A 20,136-nucleotide genomic window follows, 5' to 3' on the forward strand; every position below is an offset into this window, starting at 1 on the left:
CCCCCGCGCCGCTCCCGCGGCCCCGGGCGGCTCCTGCGCGGGGGCGGCTCCGCCGGCGCCGCCCGGGGCTGGCGGGGAGAGCCGGCGGCGGCGGAGCGCGGAACCTTCCGGCGGCGGCCGCTGCGCCCGGGGGGAGGGAGACGGCGGTGCGCGCGCCGCGGTGCAGCCTGGTTTGCGCGCCGGGCGGAAGCGCGGCCGTGCTGAGCAAGGGAAGGGGGCGCGATGCCGGATTACCTGGGGGCCGACCAGAGGAGGACCAGGGAGGAGGAGAAGGAGGACAAGCCCATCCGCGGTGAGGGGCGAGCACAGGGACACTCTCCGAGCAGCGCCCGGGCGGCGGCGGGCGGGCGCGGGGCGCGGCCGGCGGCCCTGTTGGTGCCGGGAGCGGCGGGGCCGAGGGGCTGGGTGGGAAAAGAGGGATTGGAAATATCCCTGAGGATATTTCTGGCCTCGGCCGCCGCCTCCCCGAGTGCCGAAATAAACACCGGTGTGAGGGCCCGGGCTTGGAAATTTCCAGGGAGAACAGGAAAGGAGCGATCGGGGAGGGGAAAACAAACACCGTGTGGGACTGGTCGGGGGAGCCGCCGAGGTCCTCGGGGAGGATCCGCTGTTTAAGTCTTGGTGTCTTCTAAGAGACTTCTAAAATGCTTGACCTGCTGATCGTGAGAAAAACAAGCTTTTCTGTGGTTCAGTGATGAGTTTAAAGGTCCAGTAAAACGTGATACAATCAAAAACTACAGCTCCCAGGTTGTGGTGAGGTGGGACCGGTCTCTCCTACCTGCCTGCGGTGAGAGGACAGGAGGGAACGGCCTTGAGCTGAGACAGGGGAGATTCAGACCAGATATTAGAAAAAATATTTCGCCGTTGGGGTGGGGAGGGGCTGGAATAGGCTGCCCAGCGAGGTGTGTTGTCACCATTTCCTTGGAGGTGTCCAAGAGGCGTCTGGGTCTGGCCCTGGGTGACGAGGTTTAGTGGCTACACGTGCAGTTCTGGGTGGACAGTTGGACTTGATGATCTTAAAGGTTGCCATTTCCACTAGTGATTCAGTGGCAGCAGGAGAGGGAGGGGTGGCAGATTTTTCCGAGCACACCGGCACAGTGTGAAAATTGCCGGGTGCTCCTTGTGCTTGAATTTAACCTGCTTTTTTTTTTCAATTTAATGTGTGTTTTTATTTCACGTTAGTAAATATTTAATGATGCATCTGGGAGCGCAAGCAGGGCAAAATGCAATCAGTGATGGACTTTGAGCTGTTCCCACTCGAGAAAGATTTCTAAATTACAGAATCACAGTGTTTAGTAGCTATAAAAAAAAAAAAAATCAATGGGGTAGTACAAATAGTCATTGAAGAAATAAGGATCAACAGGTCCTCTCAGAATATGTATAAAACATAACTGCACCCATGTCATCAGTACTGTGTAGTTTGTGCTCCATCTGCCTTAAAAAGGTAGAGTGGAATTAGAAGAGAGAGGACACTGAGGGCCAGGAATGGTAGATGGAAACAGCTTTTGGGGGAAGGGAGAGGGAGTGTTGAGTGTGTGTTAAATGGCAAGTGATGTGAAAGGGAGCAGGGGGTGACAGTAACAGAGAGTTCTGGATTACTGTTTAATGGAGAAGGTTCCCTGGAGCCTCCCTGCAGGACTTGCAGAACTGAACACCTGGAACAGCCAATGCTGCTTGTTCTTCTGAGGGAGTTCTGAGGCTCAACTGAAAGTTTTAGATTCCAGGCTCAAGTCAAGTAAAAGGCAGCACAATGCTGATTGTGCTGGGGGGGAGATTCCTTCCTGTGTATCCTGCTGAAAGTTGCTGGAAGTTCGCAGGGATTCAAAAAACCAGGATAAATACTCACATTAGCAAAGTTTTTTAAGGGTGGATAATAACAACGTGTGACCCAGAGGTGGGGTCTCACTATGTATTTGGGTAGTAGGCCAGACTGTTTATCTCATTTAGTCTGACCCTTCCCCTTCCCATGCTTTCTGTTTTACAGTAGTAAAACTAGTAGTTTACAGTGATGTTTTGTTACTGAGACCAGCTTAGGTTTGGTTGCCATTCCCTGCACACACTGAGCGTTTTGGAAGAGAGACATCACTGGCAGAAAGCAGTGACAGTGTTCCATTGATGCCTTCTTAGACACTGAGAAACAAAAAGTTAAAAAGATGAAGTTTTCATATCTTCCATCCCTTCTTTGTACAACCATAGGAAGCTGGAAGAGGCAGAACTTGCTTGCTGTGAGTTCTGGGTGGTGCAGGTTTTGGGACCGAAGAGAGTTGCTGGAGACCCTGTTTTGTTTTTCTTGGATGTCTGACGCTTTTTTGTTCCACTTTGGTTCAGTGAAAAAGTAAAAACTCAAAAGAATCCCTTTAAAATAAATGTGGTCATCTTTTAGAAGCAGAATTGATACTTTTGGCTTTGTTTTTAAAACTGGTAGCTAAGTCTCTCCTGTCTTGTTTCAGCTCTGGATGAAGGGGACATTGCCTTGCTGAAAACATATGTAAGTATTGTACACTTATGAGAGTGTTAAAGACAAAAAGCAATTCCTGTTGGGAGTAGAGTACAGGAGTGTGTATTTAGGGAGTAGTCAGTAAACCTGCTTAGGCTCCTAATGCTTTTCTCTCCTGCCAAAATCTTCTCTCCCTTTTCACCTTCCAGTGAGAAGGCCCCAACCCACAACCCTAAAAATAACCCAGTGAGTTTGTTTGCTTGGAACTAATTAAGGGTTTCTTTATTTTTGTTTTGTATCTCATGGCTGATCACCACAGGAGTCTGACAGCCAGGGCTTTACCAGGGCTTTTTCACTCACCAGTTCTCTTGGTTTATAAAAACAGTTAACTTTCAGACCCCTCCTGTTAAATTGACTTGCTTTTAGCGTCATGTTAAAAAGCCACAAAAGAACTCTTGAAAGATGAAACTTTGCAGCTCAGGGTATGTGTGGGTTTGGGCTTTTGGCAGAAGTGTGAATTTTGTTGACAGACTCCTTTACAAAGCTCTGAAATCCATCTTGTGCCCACTGTGGCTTCTCTTCTTGTTACCAGTGGTGTGCAGAGGAGATCTTGTACAGCAAGTCCAGATCTGAATATGCCTGTGTTAGGCAGATCCAGATCAAAAAAAGCATTTTATCATAAGCAGGAATTGTGATTTGCCCCTTGATCTTTCTGCTGTCTTCTGTGGATGATAGAAAGGTTGAGTGAGGTAGTTAAAGCACTCATACAGATGGTCTTCAGGTAGTGTATTCAGAATTCTGTCTATATATGATTTTTACTAGGACTTTTTTAAACGTCTGAAGAAATAATTTTAAAAAGTAAGGCTGAACAAGTTTAAAAGAAAAAAAAGTCCTTGAAGTCGACAAATGTGGAAAAATTTCCACTTGCACAATTAGTCAATTTGTGTAGCTGCACTTCAGTTTTGCAAACAGAAATATTGTTACTGGAACTTGATTCTGTCTTTTCTGGCTGTGCTCAATAGTTGGCTGTTGCACCAGGACAGTCTGTTGAACATCTTGATACTCAGCCACTCTTGTCGTTTTTTCCCAAACATGAGATAATTTGAGTTATGAAATCTACCTGATACTCCTTTTCCAGGGCCAGAGCACGTACTCCAGGCAGATCAAGCAAGTAGAAGATGATATTCAACAACTGCTTAAGAAGATCAATGAGCTCACTGGTATGTTCCTTTCTGAAGATGGCTTTCAACAGAAGAGCCACAGATACCAAAACAAATGTTGTAAGAAGCTGATTTTAAAAAACTTGTGCATTGGTTTATTGTTGTTATTTTTCTCAAAAGAATGCAGGGGTTTTTTTTGGTAACATGATATTTTTGCTTAGTAGCCATGGGTTTCCTGAGTGGGCAGGGCTAATCGGTACATCTGATTTTGTAATTTTGTGGTGTAACACATTTTTAATCAAAACTGTAATTTTTATGTATATAGCAGCAGCACGAAACAAATGCCCTTTTCTGACACTAGATAATGAAGCAGTGGTACCAGTCCGTGTGTAATGAAGAAATGTGCAGCAGAACAGTTAACATTTCAAGTCAGATGGGTTAAAATCAGTAACAATGGCAATTAATTTGTTGCACTGACATATGTTTGTGGCCCTGTTGCTAATCCTGTAGTGGCCCTCAGTTCTGCCAGGAAGACCACAACTTCTCTTGTAGAATAACCTTGATTCTCTCAAATACACTGCGGAGATGGTACTTTGTTATATCCATGTTTTGGAAGACTTACGAAGGTTTTCACCTGTGTGAGTCCCTTGGCTTCTGTATCTCACACCGAAGCTTTCCCTCAGTGAATGCACTTGCAGAGGTTCACTCCTTCTCTGAAAGGTAGACATCCACTGTCTGTGGTATCTGTGTCAGGCTGGAATATCGCCATACTGCAAAATTGTATGAGAGGGTGGCCAGGCTGGGATTTGCGTGTTTAGCCATACAGTCACGTGACATCTTTCTTTAGGAAGCTTGTTTGTTAGGAAGTCCATCAAAGATATGTGTGGGAGTGTGGTTTGGAGGCCTCTCAGGAAGCTACCCGCAGGCTTATCTCCAAGGTTTTGGTGTGGGAAGGATCGCTCACGTCCCAGTGAGCTGCTTCCTCCTCAGCTTCTCTGTCCTGCACACAGGAATCAAGGAATCTGACACTGGCCTGGCTCCTCCTGCTCTCTGGGATCTGGCTGCAGATAAACAAACTCTCCAAAGTGAGCAACCATTACAAGTTGCAAGGTGAGTGTGCTCTTCCTCTTTCAGTGGAGCTCCACAGTGCTAAAAATGTGATTTATAGCTTTTGTGTAGACTTCTCTAAAAAATAAAGTTCACATTTTGTGCATAGTGGAGGTGCTTTTTACCACTGAGTCGTAAAGGAACTTTATACTTGTACTTACTCCTGCAACTACCGTATGAGGCCATCATAATGGAATCACAAGTGCAACAGCTGTTTTGGTGTATTTGGGAAATAGAGTCTCTTATCTTGGTGCTTATGCAGATAACAAGCCTGGAGGTGTAATTGTGTGTTCTGTATTAGGTGCACGAAGATAATCAATGCAGACTCTGAGGATCCCAAGTACATTATCAATGTCAAGCAGTTTGCCAAGTTCGTGGTGGATCTCAGTGACCAGGTGGCACCTACTGACATAGAAGAAGGCATGAGAGTTGGGTATGTAGAGTCTTTGTGTTCTTATGAGTCTTTCTGGAGAGTGAAGCTTTCTCTAAGTTGTTTCATGTCTTAGTTTGACATGTCCACAGCCATCATTTTATTTCAAATTTTTGCCGTGGTTGAAATCACGACACTGATGTTTTTCTCTTGGAAGCCAGTAGCTCATCTGCGTGCTCTGATGGAATCTTTTGATTTTGATGTTATTCTGACGAAACCCAAGTGTGCTGTACTGAAACCTTTCAGTCTGGGCCCCAATAGCCCCAGTTCTCAGGGAGCCTGCCTAGCCCAAAGTCTGTTTCTTTTTTTTTGCACTTGCACAGTTCCAGGGCAGCCAGGAAAGGTTCACCGAGGAGATGAAACTTTGAGAATCAATATTTTGCCAGTTTGCTCTGTGGGATATTTGGAAATTTAGTTTTCAAAATACTTTGGAATTAATAGTTTTGGAAACCTTAGAATTTTCTGCAAAAAGACTTCCAGTTTCTAGCTCATCTGACTATTAGCTTTCAGGGCTGGGCTGTCTTGATACCAGAGAAAAGAACAGTTTAAGAATTCAACTTTTCATTTACTGAGTTGTTTCTACATTGCAGTTTAATTAACTGGTGTTAAAATAATGGTCTTGATGCTTTCTCACCAGGGTGGACAGAAACAAGTACCAAATCCACATCCCCTTGCCTCCCAAGATTGATCCCACAGTCACCATGATGCAAGTGAGAACTCCCTTTACTTTGACATTGCTTTGTCTTGTAGCCGTGATTACTTTAGCTGGGTTTTGTTCTGGGCCGTGAAAGCCTGGAGGGATTCCCAGCACCAGGCTGGTAACTGCTCCCTCACCTCTTTGTTGTGCAGGTAGAAGAAAAGCCTGATGTGACTTACAGTGATGTGGGTGGCTGCAAAGAGCAGATTGAAAAGCTGAGAGAGGTGGTCGAAACCCCTCTGCTTCATGTGAGTAACCTCCATGTTGAAACCTTTATTATTTTTTAAGTGTTCTGGTCATCTGTCAGCATCTGAAAAAGCAAGAAAAGACAGCATAGATGGATGTAAACAGCTGAGTGAAAGGAAGTCTGGATTTAACAAGTGAAATCCAGCTTAGCCCGGTTTATATTGCTCTTCACTGATGGTTTTCTTAATTTGCATTTACACTTTGGTGCACATAATCTTTCATTTGCACATAACCCTGCCTTCTGCCTCCCACCATTGCAGCCTGAAAGATTTGTGAACCTTGGGATTGAGCCTCCCAAAGGAGTGCTGCTGTTTGGGCCGCCTGGCACAGGCAAAACCCTGTGTGCCCGTGCTGTTGCCAACAGGACTGACGCCTGCTTCATCAGAGTGATCGGCTCTGAGCTGGTTCAGAAGTACGTGGGAGAGGTAAGAGCAGACACCTGAGGGAATGTGGAGGGATTTGCACATTTCCCTTATGAGGAGCAGGCACTGCAGTGGGGATGAGGGATGGATGGACTTGGATGCTGCAGGTGCAGGTGGGGGAGGAGCTGTCAGACAGATCACTGGCAGTGGGGAAAGGACCTGAGGTTTGCTGTCACTGAGAATAGGGGATTTGCAGTGCATGGTTCAGTCTGTGGTTCAGGAGGGACTCTGGGATTAGGATTCTATTCCCAACTCTGCCACTTAGTTTTCACTTGGCCCTGAGGTAAATTACTTCCTCTATACTTCTGAGTTTAAGAGCAGTAATTTTTCTCTCCTTTATAAATTGCTTCAAGCATCCATTTTATGAATGTCCTATTATGTATGTGAACAAATGAGAAGAGTTTTTTCATTGGAAACATAGAAGTGTTTGGGAGCATGAAAAGTTTGATAGTTTTCCTTTAATGTGCCTCAGATCTCTAACAAAATCTTGATTTTTGCTTTCAGGGAGCTCGAATGGTTCGTGAACTCTTTGAAATGGCCAGAACTAAAAAAGCTTGTCTTATATTCTTTGATGAGATTGATGCCATTGGAGGTATGTTATTAGTGGCTATAGTTCTAATCTCGTATGAGACCTTCCAAGTTTTCTTTTCACGTTGTAGTTCCTTATCGGGAACATCAAGAAATGTGCGTGTAAGCACTGAGTTAGCAAAATTACTCCCAGCACACCCCATGTCCAGGAAGCTGCCAGGAAGTGGTTTATGTAGCCCCAAGGAGAAGCCATTTTTGCACATTTGAGCTTTAGGGAAGAATCTCTCTACTGTGTTTGCAAACAAGAATTGTTAACTTAAACCCCCTTCAGCTTCTGGCCTACACACCAAATCTTTGTTACTGCCTGAACACTGAATTTTTTTCTCAAAGGAAGTGCTTAGGTCCTTTGAAGTAGAACAGTAAAAACACAGATGAGGGAGGATTTTGGTTGAGGGGAGGCAAGACAAACAAACTACATTTATGAATTCCAGCAGCTTGGCCAGTTGTTACACAGGGAGATACATGTATGAAGGATGAAGATCCAGCAAATAGTTTAACTGACAGGTAGCAGCACTCGCTCGTGGTTTGAAATGTGTTGTTTCCAAATAACCCCCTTTAATAACCCCAAATAACCTTTTTAACTCATCACAAATACTTGGGTGCAATCCAAAATCATTTCCCTCACTGTGGAATTCCCGTGTCCCCTTTCCAGGTGCTCGTTTTGACGACGGGGCCGGGGGTGACAATGAGGTGCAGCGCACGATGCTGGAGCTGATCAACCAGCTGGACGGGTTTGACCCCCGGGGCAACATCAAGGTGCTGATGGCCACGAACAGACCCGACACTCTGGACCCGGCGCTGATGAGGCCCGGCAGGCTGGACAGGAAGATTGAGTTCAGCTTGCCTGACCTGGAGGTGAGGATGCTCTCCCACAGCCATGTTTGTTCTGATGCCAGAGTGTTCCTTCAGCTGGGGCTTTATTGTCTGGAAGTTCATGAGACTTAACAAAAGCAGGACTCTTAACTGATGTGAAACTGCTTGGAAATTTGGGGGATTAAAGATGTGCCAAAGGTTTTCCCACACTGCACAGATCCCACCCCTGGCTGAGAAGCCATGGTGAACAGCTGTAATCACTGTATGTTCCTGCCTCAACAGATAAAAAACTATTTAAATCAGATAAACCTATAATCAGACCCATGATACAGTTCAGAAGTTGGAGTGTGTTTTGTTTGGCTCTTTTGAGAAAGATTACTTGAGGTACTTCCATGACTAAAGCTATTTTTAAAGCCTATTTTCCTAAATTCGGATCCTGGAAACTTAAAACATTCTAGTTCAGACATGGGAAATTATAGCTGGGCAGCAGATACAAGATGTATTTTCCATGAGCCCGTGCTGTGGATGTGGACAGTTGCAGGCTGGACTCATCATCTCTTTCATGCCATGAACGCCTCTGTCCTTCACCCTTTTTTCCAGGGGCGAACTCACATCTTCAAGATCCATGCTCGTTCCATGAGTGTTGAGAGGGACATCAGGTTTGAGCTGTTGGCTCGGCTGTGTCCCAATAGCACAGGTGAGCTGAATGTGTTATCCAAACAATTCTCTGTGTGCTCTGTCTCCACTGTCAGTGTTGAATTGGTTTACCCCTTTCTTCCCAAGGCGCCGAGATCCGCAGTGTCTGCACGGAGGCAGGAATGTTTGCCATCCGGGCACGCCGCAAAATTGCAACGGAGAAGGATTTCTTGGAAGCAGTGAACAAAGTCATTAAATCCTATGCGAAATTCAGTGCTACCCCCCGCTACATGACCTACAACTAATGCCTGGGAATGTTTTCCATGTTCCTCTTAAACCTTCTGTGGAACACAAATACAAGTGTAGCAGTTCGTGTTTTGTTCTTGGAAGTCAGAAATAAATGGAAGTATTTCCAAAGAGCAGGTGTGTGTTCATTGCAGGTGTTTTCTACACCGGCAGGGTGTTGCTGCTGCAGGGAAAAAAAATCCCAAAGAGATTCTGGTAACACAACCTAAACCAGTGAGATAATTTTAAATCAGATACCTGGGCAGTGTTAGACATCCCAGGTTTGGATTTCTGGTCTTCATTTACAACCCAAAATTTGTAATCTGAGCCACAGGTATGAAGGACCCTTAAGTTTCTGGGTGTACTGAGAAATGGTTGAGTGATGCTCTGCACTGAGGTGTGGGTGTGTCCCAGGAAAACTTGAGAGCTGCCATGGGAAGGCATGTGTGATGGTCCGAGTCACTGCCCAGCTTAGGGAAAACACAAAAAGACATTTTTTCTCTCCCTGAGTGAATGCTCTGGTACTATTACAGCTTGATTTTTTTTCCTCCAGTGGTTTTCTTCATCCCTTTTGCTGAGATTCTTTGTTTCTTACAAAATAGTAAGAGGGTCAAGGAGAAAGAGGTAAGCGTAATTTCTTAGTGCTAAGGGAAGGAAGATTGCTTTTCCCTGATCCTGCTCTAAAACACTGACACCAGTTCACTAGTGTGCACTTTGATATGTTGTATTACTTGTCTGAGGTGCTGCTACACACAGAGGATGGCCCTGACAGAGACCTGATGCTCCATAGCTGGGCAGTGGCTGATAGTTGTTGGCAACAGGCCGTAAAAGGTTGATCCTCACTCATCTGACATGTTCCTGTAGAGCTGGGTGTGCCCCTCATCTTCCTCTTTTCATGTGTTGCACTGAAGTGGTTTGGGGAAAAAGCTTGAAGAAATAACTGAGGGTAAAAATGTTTTTGGGAACTGCTTTGTCTTGAAGTGAGAGTTTTACTTGGTCTCATTTTGATACAACTGACATCAATTGTTGTGAAGCCACTTTTATTTTCTTTGAAAGAGGAAGTGTGTTCAATAGGGAGAGAGTGTACACAGCACATGCACTGGGTTAGGATTTCGGTCTGGTGTCAGTATCTTGATAAAGCAAGGCAATTCTGAGTTTTTGCCCATGCCTGCTGAAAAGCTCATCTCAATGGTTTTGTATCCTTTTGGGAAGAATATGTTGGGGAGGGATGCAAGTTTATTGATGGGACACAGTGCTTTTCATTTTAAGCCCAAGAGGAAGGTGGTTGAGAGAGCAGCACTGACAGTACCTCTATTTACCAGGAGCAGCACCTGAAGTCAAGTGTACCTTCTACTTGAGAAGGATTAGTGAAATATGTAAAAAGAGTTTGGATCTTATAGGTTACTGATGATTTATATCATCAGTACTCTTGCAAAAGAGGAGGGGGAGAGGAATATTACCCTGATTGTTACGAGGCGTCAAACCAGACTTAGGCTACCCAGTGACACCTGCTGTGGTGGGGCTTCAGCAGCCAAGGGGTGGAGGCACTGCCCTGTCCATGGAGACAAACTGGAGATGGGAGGGAGGTGAGCCCTGTTACCGTTTTAAAGGACATGGATTTGTTAAATCTATCACTGACAAGCCTAAGGTGGGATTTAAACTTTTAGATAGCAGTCTGTTAATCGCTGCAGGAAAGGGGAAGTTAGTTCCCTTTCCAGGAGCTTGCTCAGGCTGGCAGCAGGAAGCAGTGCTTCAGCTGGTGGCAGCAAAGCACAGGAAGAGACTAAGCAAAAGCTGCCAGGTTTTGTTTTACTGGATCAGTTACCAGCACTGCTGGGGGGTTGCAGGAGCTCTAGTTCACAGGGGCGGGGACATGGGACTTCCTTGGGCAAAGGTGCTCAGTCCAGCACTCCAGCAGCTCCCCAGGAAGTGCAGCTGTTGCTACCAGGATGGGAGACACAGCATTAGTTGTATCCCTGTGAGGCCTGGCAAGGAGAGGGTTTCATGGTGTGAGGGAGCCAGGAGAGTGAGGAGCAGGTACTGGCACAGCCTGGCAACTCCTCCTGGCCCACCCCTTGGCAACAGACACTTGTATCCAGAGGCCTCAGCTTCTCCCTCACACAGAGTCTCACCAAGACAAACTGGAAAATTTTGACAAGTGACATCACTTTATTTTGGAAGTAGACAGGATTTCAATGTGAACTGAAGAGACTACAGCGTTAAAAACTGAAGCTGCGACAAGCTGAAAGTAGAAAAATATACTGTATGTAGATAGAAAGGCTTGTTGAACTGGTTAACATTATAAAATGTACCAAAAGTTGTTTAAATAAGCACACACGATGTGTTAACATGCATGCACTTCATCCTCTGAACTCCAGCTAAGCAGCAATTTCTGATGCAGAAAGCTTCCTATCCCTACTAGCAGGGGAGTCTGAGGAAATAAAACATCTTCCCTGACTTCCCTGGTTCTTGGGAAACTTGTTTTACCTGAAGCAAGCCCTAATCACAACGGAGCCTGAAGCAAAATAGAAGTGTTCCATTCTGTGATCAGAAGTGAGGAAGGTGTCTGAATTCCCTTATGCACAGGGCCTGTGATTCGAGGGTGCCAAATGAAATGGCACTGATGTCCCACTTCCCCTGAGCTGTCGAAATAACCTGCAGAGAAACATTTTCAGATTCCCACCTCTGCTGAGCTTCACAGTGACTGTTGTGAGGGAAACACATTGAAGATTTCTTTCTTTTGCATGTTTTCTATTTTCATGGTTTTCATCTCACACCTGAAGTGAGGCAGTACCACAGTGGCCAGGCTGACAATAGAAAAAAAACCCCACACTACTGTTTCTTCTAAAAAACCCAAACGTAACATTTTTGCAGCACTACTGGAAGATGGGCAAAAGAAAAGTACTTTTTTTTTTTTTGGACCACTGAGACTTTAGACCATGTCTACATTTTCATTCCAGCTTAACAGACTGTATCTAGGGCACCAGTTCTTAATTTAAATAGACTTAACTCCTGCCTCAAACCAGTTTTGTCTTCAGATTTTGAAGCTAAATTAATTTTAGCTTAAAATCAATTGTATTCTTTGCTAGAAAGTCTAACTAGGTTTTGGCAGTGAAAGTACCATATTGATAATGTAATAATTAAACAATGTGTTTCTGATTCCAAGTTCACTTATAGCAAAAAAAAAGTTTAGTTGAGACAGGTTAGATCTTAAAAAAAAAACACAACTGTACCATCCAGGGTTAAAAACAGCAGCAGTTAAATGCCACCAGTGTGAATTCATTAATCCAGCTGGCAGATTATTATAAATTGTATGAATCTGTTGTACGCAGAAGTTGATATCAGGCTTTAAAAGCCATCTGAAAAAGTTCTTTAAAGACACTGGTACAGTGTATTGCACTTGCAGAACAGTTACTTCCTGCAAGATCCCACTTGTAGTGAGTTAAAGTGCCCATTTTCTCGACAGAAACAGGAATGTCACCTTGTCTACCAGATTCTGATTGCAGCAGAATACACTGAATTTTCTTTTTTTGCATAATTTTGTGCTCATGTATTGTTGGAAGGCTATACCCTGATTGAAGGAAAACATTCAAGAGCATGAAGGCTTCCAATTCCTTATCCATTCTTCCTACAAAAAAAGCGCACCACCCTATACCCGTAGATCCAAACAGCCTTAGGCTCTCTTCAAACTGTGCAAATTAAATATTCAGAAAGAGTCTCCATCAGCGTAAATCTGGCTTCCATTCTGCTCGATGCCACTCTTCAGAGGTCAAAGTCAGTCTGTGAAAGCAGACCCATCTTTCACTTGGCAAGCAAGAACAGCATCATGAATACTGTGAAACAGCAACTCTCTTGTTACAGTGTTATCAAAAAAGTTCAGTCTTGTCAGCTCATTCACAACAGGGCCTACAAAACAAAAACCCAACATGGCATCAGCAAATAAACCTAAGTACAAAGATGGAAGGCAACAGCATCTCAGGAAGAAGATAAAACTTTTTCTTAAAATATTTAAAATAGCCAGGTGGATCCCATGCTAATTCTACTCCAAACAGGCAAATCTCTTATCCAGACATACACAGAGGCATATTCTTGGCAGAAGATGCTATAATTCCAAATATTGGAAGCTTGGAATGTTTCAGGCTTTTCTCCTTATTACATTGCTACAACAAGTTCAAGACACAAAGTTTGGTGTGGCATTTACAATTGGCCAGCTGGAAGAAATGGGAGCATGATCTAGTGCTCACAATGTTCAGTACATCAGTTCTCTACTTTCACTAAAGTGAAGGCTCTAATGCACAGGGACTTGCCTTTCCTCAAATCCCATTTTATGTGCAGTAAGTGCTGATTCTACTGAGGCACCTGGCAGCAGAAAATTTGGGAGCAGAAGGAAAGAGATAAAACACAGTGTTTCCCATAAAACTCACAAAGAGAAAAAAAAAAAAAGTCATCTCACCACTACAGCAGGCAATGCAGACACAGACACCAACTTCTTTGTATTCTTTTATAATCTGCAACAGAGTTAAACTGAAGTTAAATGCAGACATATCATCATACACATCACAGTTCTGGAAGACAAATATTGAGAAAGCTGCACAGTCTGCATTCCCCAGTATTCAGCTAAAACTTAAAGAATTAAAACAGTAATTAGGTGAAACATTGGATTGTATTTGAATGGGCATTCATGTCTCATGCTGACAGGTTCCCTATTAGGTATCTCAAAGTTTTCTATGGGTTTTTCTGGGGAAAAAAGCCCTACTTACTGATTTTAGTGTTTTTGCTCCAACTGAATCCACAAAGTTCACCGGCGTGAAATCCAGAATTAAAGAGCGAATGTTGGTTTTGGTCTCCACAAAATGTTCATGCTCGTCAGGAGACACGTCTTGTACACCAGAATCTGCAAATTTTCCATTCACGGGTAAGTCATCATTCGCTATCTCATGTTTTACACTTGCTTCTACGTCATTAGTCTGGGAAAGAGGATAAAAAAAGCTTAATGACAGTCAGTGCTTTTTCAATGCAGATCCCCTTCCTCCCCAAACCCAGCTGTTCCTTAAGCCTTTAGGAGGTGTTCAGCTCCTGATCCCCACAGAAACTGGCTCTGCATGCACACGTATTTCCGTATCCCGCGCATGTCAAGGTTTATTCTCTCACGCCCAGCCTTTCTACAGTCACACACAAGAGCTGAAAGCTGTTATCTCAGGAGTGAATTACCCATTTCCTTCAAACACTGACACCTGTTCATACATTTTTACTCTGTTTCCTTGCCTTATCCCTGCTGATCCTGCCAAGCCCTATATGTGCAAAAGAAACAATAGCTCTCAAGTCAGGCCTGGTTTTGGTTTCTCACTGTGAAAAGCACACGCCAGCTCCCACCATGGGGATGAGTTTAAACCTGCATAAAGGCACAAGCATGTCCCAAACAACCCCTCTCAGAGTGCCTGCCCCACTTAGCCACGCCAGGATCAGCAGTGAAGATGGCACCTTTTTATTACAGGGGCTAATTAGAATTAATTTTATTAATATCTTATTTCTACATGATCCTTCCAAGTGCGTGGGGAGGGGCAGAGGGAAGGTCCCTGTGATTTCTGCCAACACCACTGCTGAGACAGTGTGACAGCGTGGAGAGGCTCTGTGCCACCGCGTGCTACCTCAGTGCAATCAAGGTCCAACACAATTATCCAGTGCAGCCATGAGCCTTGATCCTAGTGCTGTTCCTTCAGTGACCTGTCCCCACTGCACAGCGCTTGCTCCCTAAGCCTTCCTCCTACCTGAGCAGCACTCTGCATTTTGTATAAACAAGAATGGTAACCCCAGAAAGCAGCATCTTCTCTGATAAAGCAGGTCAGTATTTACCACAGAACTCACTAGTTTCAAGACAGCTTTCTTTCGGTGCTCATTTGCTGCCTTTATTTCCCTGGCATGTCGCTTCTGGGCTTTTCTCCTCGCTGCTAATATGGCACAAGGGTCCACTCCGGTCTGTCACAAGAAGAAAGCACAATCTGAGGGGATTCAGCTTGCTAGGATGACATTGCAGTACCAACTAGCACCGAATTAATCACTATCATAAATTTAAAACACAAGCCTGCATTTTTCAGCTTCCCTTTGAAGGGGTAAGAACAGTATAAAGTAAGAAGGAATAATCTTGGCAAGCACTGTGTTAACGAGATGAGGGAGAGATGCATCTCATTCTTTTCTTGAAATCAGAGAGTGCTGTGTTGCAACCGAATGCTGATTCGAGTGCAGAGAGCAAAGGCGAGAGAAGTGCAATTGGACAATAATCACTAATGTCTCTTGTTTTGTGAGGATCAGCACCACCCACCTGTTTTGTATAAGACTCATCATGGGAGCTATAGAAAAATTTTTCAGAAGTTAGTACAGATGCAGTTGTGAGTGGGTCAGGCAGTTCTGCCATTGCCATTCCCACCCAGCCAAACCACTGGTTAGACAGAGGTGGGCCATACTCTGTGCGCAGGTAATTTGTTCCCCATGAGAGTCAGTAAATGCCCACAGTATTCCGTGGTCTTACACTCCTGGAAAGTTAGTCACTCAACAAGGAAGCTTTTATTCCCATTTTGCTTTCAGTTCAGGAACTAATTTCCTTCTGAAAAAAAAGATTCGACGGGTTTGTGCTCTACAACCACCAGACTTCCCATTCATGAACAGTCAGTATTAAGCTACACTCTGTCTGTTTATTCCCTCCCACCATGCTGTTGCTTCCTAAGATAATTTGTATTCGGTTGGAGGGTCACCTTCTCATATATCATTGATCACCAGGGGCCACAGGCTGAGAAACATTGTGCTAGGGGCTACACAAAAGGAGCTGAAAGATGAGTGTGTTTCAGAAGCCAGTTTGAATTTTCAAGACACAGACATTAAACAATTTACTCACCTTTTTCTTCAGTGCACTTGCATATGACTCACTATTAGCAAAATAAAGGGATGTATTAGCTTGAAATATTTTTATTCCAGGATATTCTTTAACCTAAGGAAAATATTGAATGTGCACAGTTAAATACAAGAAAAGCACTTGTGTGATCACAAGACACACAAACATTCAGCAGAGCAACAGCCAACTCTGAATGGCTCTCAGAATGTGTCAAATAAAGAAGGTTGGCACTGTCGCCAGCAAAGCCAACTAGAAGACCAGAACCTCCCCCTTTCCCAGAGTAATACTGTACACAATTAATGCCTGGTAACATTTCTCCTTCTTTATAACAACCAAATGTTCAGCCATAAAAAGGTATTAAATATTTGCAGTTCTCTGATGTTGCTACCCTGCAGCTGGTACTACCATAAGCAAATCATGAGATTTAGGATTGCGTCCTTTTAGCCCCCCTTTCTACAGGCATAAAGACTTACTTCCCTCTTTCTCTCTTTTTCTTTCCTGACTCCTCAGGTACCAAGAAAAGAACCTTTCAAATCATTAGTTTTAACCATACCTTCAGACAGGCCATACTTTAAATGCAGTTGTCTCCAAACAAGCTGAACTCTGACATTTTACATGCAAATGACCCGGCCAGCAGCAGAGACCCAGCCTGCCACGTGCTGCCAACCCCATCTTTACCCAGGAGGAGGAAATGCTGACTGCATTCAGTGTAACAGAAATGGAGTCTCCTCTCCTTTACAAACAGCTGTAAACATGCCCAATATACTTCTGCTTTGCATCATATTTAAAGCAGGTGGGAGAATGTTTTCATATTACAGCATCTTTTCATACAGGCTTTTACAGACTGGTTCCTCAGTAAAGGGGATGGAGCCCTCATAGCAGCATCTCTGGGAACACGGCAGAGAGTGCAGAAAATTGTTTTTGCTGTCTGTGAATAAATAGAGCCCGTGTATATCCATTACACTGACAAAATGTAATGCTTTCACCAACTTTTGGTTGAACAAGACAAGATTTATAAGAAGCTAAGTGCACAGTCAGCAGTTGTTCCATTAATCATGTATATTTAATGAGCAAGGGAGGGGTGGAGGCAGGGTGATGTTGTTTTGAACAGTTTGTGCAATCCTGAAGAACATATAAGTTTGGATTCCATGCAAAACTGACACACAGGTAAAGAAGGTGGCCTGGTATGCACTCCCCTATAAACCTTACTAATATTGAACAAGCTAGTATGATGCAACTAGTAGAAAGTTACTTTTGATCACTTCCTGGTCAAATGTACATGCAGTACAAAGAGGTCATGTTTTGAACAAAACAGCTTTTACTACTAAACCCAAATTTATCTTTTTTCCCTTCAACAGAGGTGAATGCTTGGCAGACAGCACTGTATGTGCAGTGTGGTAGGACTAAGCAGCAATTTGCCACAGCTCTCTTTGCTCCACCACATTAAACTCCTCAATGCAGAAGAACACACTCCTACCTCTTCGTACTCTTCCACATCACAGTAGATGTCAGTGTCAGGAATCTGACCAAGGATTCTGTATTGAGGACTATAGAGAAATGGAAACAAATGTTTCAGTATTATCAACTATGAAGAGGAAAAGTGAGTGTTTGATACAGATTGAAATTTATTTTAAATGGTCATTGTGCAGGGCCTGCCTGGTACAGGAGTATCTAAACATGCTCAAATGCAGTCAGCAGTTTATGGAGGAACACAATAGGAAGAAAGTTTGCTTCTGTCAGTGCAAAAAAAAACTTTTAAAGTTAGCACTGTAATACTGTCATTTCCTGAAAAGCAAAGTACATTACTGTTTGCAAAAACAAAACTGTAGAGATGGCAGAAAAAGAATCTTATGCAGAGTAAAAAATCTCAGAATTTGCTTTCATTCCAATGCAGACCAAAACCGAGAGTTTTATAGAGTTTCCACCTATATGTCCCAGACCTTGAGCCCAGAAGCCTCATATGACAGTCCAATCCACTGTAGACCTGGAAAGCTTCACAGTAAAAGCTTTGTCACTTTCAATGGGGAAAGTGACTTGAAAAACTACAAGAACAGGCACTGTTTTTGTGATGAATTAGAATTTTCTTTTAAAATACCTAAATATTCATCTACCGATAACTGGACACAACTTCTGCTTGTCCATGACAAGTAGTGCACACAAAACATAATCATGTACTGAAATTGGCAGCAAGCAGATATAAAGTTCTAAACTCTAAGCATGAAAAATAACCCAAAACCCAAAAAACCAAGAAGATTAACCAGTATAAAAAATCAAAAATCTTCTGTTTATTATTGAGAGTGCAAGTTCATGCCCTCTCGAAGTTTTGTTCTCAGAAAAAGAAAACGTGAACCCTGGATCAGCGCCAAGGGCCATGACCTACATTAGGAAGCAAATTCTATACTGGATGAAGTTGAAGAGTGTGGAATGGACTTCTGTTTATTGGCACCCCTTAAACAAACAAAAGCACCCAGAAGATCAGCAAACACTAATTTTGATAAAGAAGAAATCTGACCTTTGTGTTCTGTAAATAACGGTTATCATTGCAAACGTTACTGCGGTAAGCAAACCATAGTCTAGTCCCAGGAAAAGAGAAGCCACAAAAGCTACCACCCAGATGGCCTAAAACAAAGAGAAGGTCTGAATTATTAAGCATCCTTTCCTGTTAACAACAAAAGCAACAGCATAATCCAACCTCAAGCCCCATGCATCACTTGTGTTCAGGAATGGGATATAATGCAGTCCATCACGAGAGCAGACTGGAATTGCCTTAACCTTTCAGAAGGGCGCAAAGGCTCAAGGTGCTCTAACGTAACTTCTGACAAACTGGCACATTAATGCCTTAACTCCTGTTCTCCAAGGAATCCTGTGCTACCATCAGACTCCAAATACCTTAGGATAAAAAAGATAAATATTCAAGGCCCACAAGTAGTGTCTCACTTAGTTCCATCAGTCCAGGAGAAAAATGCCACCAAAATGTTCCCTCCAAGACACTCTGTCCCACTCCAGCCAGGTTTTTTGTTCATCTTAGAAGATGGCAAATACCCTTAAGTAGTTTTCCTTGTTACTCTGTTTTTCAGATTCCTCTCAGACATTCCCACAGCCTTTCAGTGCAGTTCCTATAGCAACACTGCCAGAGCTTTGCTTTTACTGCAACCAAACTACTTCTGACCTGAGTTACAAGATTGTTGGACAACAAAAATATTCTTGTCTGCAACAGATCACTCTCCCAGGGTACTCACAGCACCACGTCTTAACATCATCTGCAATGCAACACCAATTTGTAACTCCTTGGTAAGTTTCTACCCTGTTTTGGGAGTAGCAACAAATTTAATGCAGTGGAATATAGGCACTGAGCTGTGCTTTACTCACCAGTTCAATCTTGCTGGTTCTCCAGAAGTGTGCGACATCTCCAAACTGTTTAAACATTCCTTTCAGGTTCACCATCACAATTGCTGCCAGCACTGTCTAAGAACAATACACAAATGCAATTTTCAGAAGCAAAATAAACCCAATGCCAAATAAGGACTTCAAAGTATCACAAATAACTGTATTTTTATGCTTTGTACAGCTGATAAAAGTCCACTGAACAGATGTTCTATTTAAAAACCCACAACTTTTCAAGCAGTTCAGTGGGCATACACTTTTACTGTAGCTGCAGAAATGGCAGACTAGTTCAGTAAAGTTTGATTTATTCTTTCCCAGCAAGACAAATCACATATGCCTATGCTCCATGCTGCTACACTTATAGTGCCTGAAGCAGTGGACTGTAATCTCAGTTTCAAGTTTCTCTACAATACACTGAAACAATTCCTGCAACAGTCACATACAGGTAACCCAAGAACCAACTTCTATAAAAAAACCTAGGAATTGTATAGTGTATCCTCCTTTGCACATTACCAAAACCAAAAATTTTTTTTGAAGTCACATTATACTTATTCACATAAATATATTTTTATACAAGTAAGTACAAGAGTAGCAAAACCAACTTATTATGCTGAGCCACAGCCCAGCCCCGACCCTCTACTAGCCAAGCTATTACTTTTAACTTTTTAACCTCAATCCAGAACTCCTATACTGCAATCAAATGTGACCAGCAGGACCAGGGCAGTGACCATCCCCCTGTACTCCCCACTGGTGAGGCTGCACCTCAAATCCTGTGTTGAGTTTTGGGCCCCTCACTACAATAAAGACATTGAGGTGCTGGAGCGTGGCCAGAAAATGGCAGTGGAGCTGGTGAGAGTCTGGAGCACAAGTCTGATGAGGAGCTGGGGGTGCTCAGCCTGGAGAAAAAGAAGGCTCAGGAGTGATTTTATTGCTCTCTACAATTACCTGAAGGGAAGTTGTAGCAAGGTGAACTCTTTTCCCAAGTAAAAACTGTCAGGAAGAGAGGTTTAGACTGGATAAAAATTCTTCATGGAAACAGCTGTCA

At 43.5% G+C, this 20,136-nt stretch overlaps 2 protein-coding genes across 8 annotated transcripts in view; one reads left to right on the forward strand and one right to left on the reverse strand.

The window, feature by feature from the left end:
- Positions 1–162: 162 nt before the first annotated feature.
- PSMC2 (proteasome 26S subunit, ATPase 2) lies at positions 163–8,956 on the forward strand. Its single transcript, XM_027888181.1, has 12 exons — positions 163–292; positions 2,451–2,488; positions 3,576–3,657; positions 4,608–4,707; positions 5,006–5,137; positions 5,772–5,844; positions 5,984–6,079; positions 6,338–6,502; positions 7,004–7,091; positions 7,740–7,942; positions 8,501–8,597; positions 8,684–8,956. Exons 1-12 carry the CDS (start codon positions 223–225, stop codon positions 8,839–8,841), a joined length of 1,302 nt encoding a protein of 433 aa, XP_027743982.1. The 5' UTR covers positions 163–222; the 3' UTR covers positions 8,842–8,956.
- A 2,011-nt stretch (positions 8,957–10,967) lies between these two features.
- Positions 10,968–20,136, reverse strand: part of SLC26A5 (solute carrier family 26 member 5) — a 38,517-nt gene continuing 29,348 nt past the window's right edge. For 3 of the 7 annotated variants that reach the window (XM_027888175.1, XM_027888173.1, XM_027888171.1), the window contains 8 exons: positions 19,077–19,172; positions 18,220–18,326; positions 17,185–17,254; positions 15,711–15,803; positions 14,675–14,797; positions 13,582–13,788; positions 13,275–13,329; positions 10,968–12,727 (listed from right to left, as the gene is read on the reverse strand). In XM_027888175.1, the coding sequence (XP_027743976.1) occupies positions 12,597–12,727; positions 13,275–13,329; positions 13,582–13,788; positions 14,675–14,797; positions 15,711–15,803; positions 17,185–17,254; positions 18,220–18,326; positions 19,077–19,172 (882 nt within the window). In that variant the 3' untranslated portion in view covers positions 10,968–12,596. Of the gene's footprint in view, positions 12,728–13,274; positions 13,346–13,581; positions 13,789–14,674; positions 14,798–15,150; positions 15,169–15,710; positions 15,804–17,184; positions 17,255–18,219; positions 18,327–19,076; positions 19,173–20,136 lie in introns of those variants that run through there. The other 4 variants (XM_027888172.1, XM_027888176.1, XM_027888177.1 and 1 more) reach the window with 4 other exon arrangements.

This window comes from Empidonax traillii, unplaced genomic scaffold, assembly GCF_003031625.1.
Source record: "Empidonax traillii isolate 1590-97213 ecotype Southwest subspecies unplaced genomic scaffold, ASM303162v1 scaffold234:size820800, whole genome shotgun sequence".
NCBI classification, from domain to species: domain Eukaryota; kingdom Metazoa; phylum Chordata; class Aves; order Passeriformes; family Tyrannidae; genus Empidonax; species Empidonax traillii.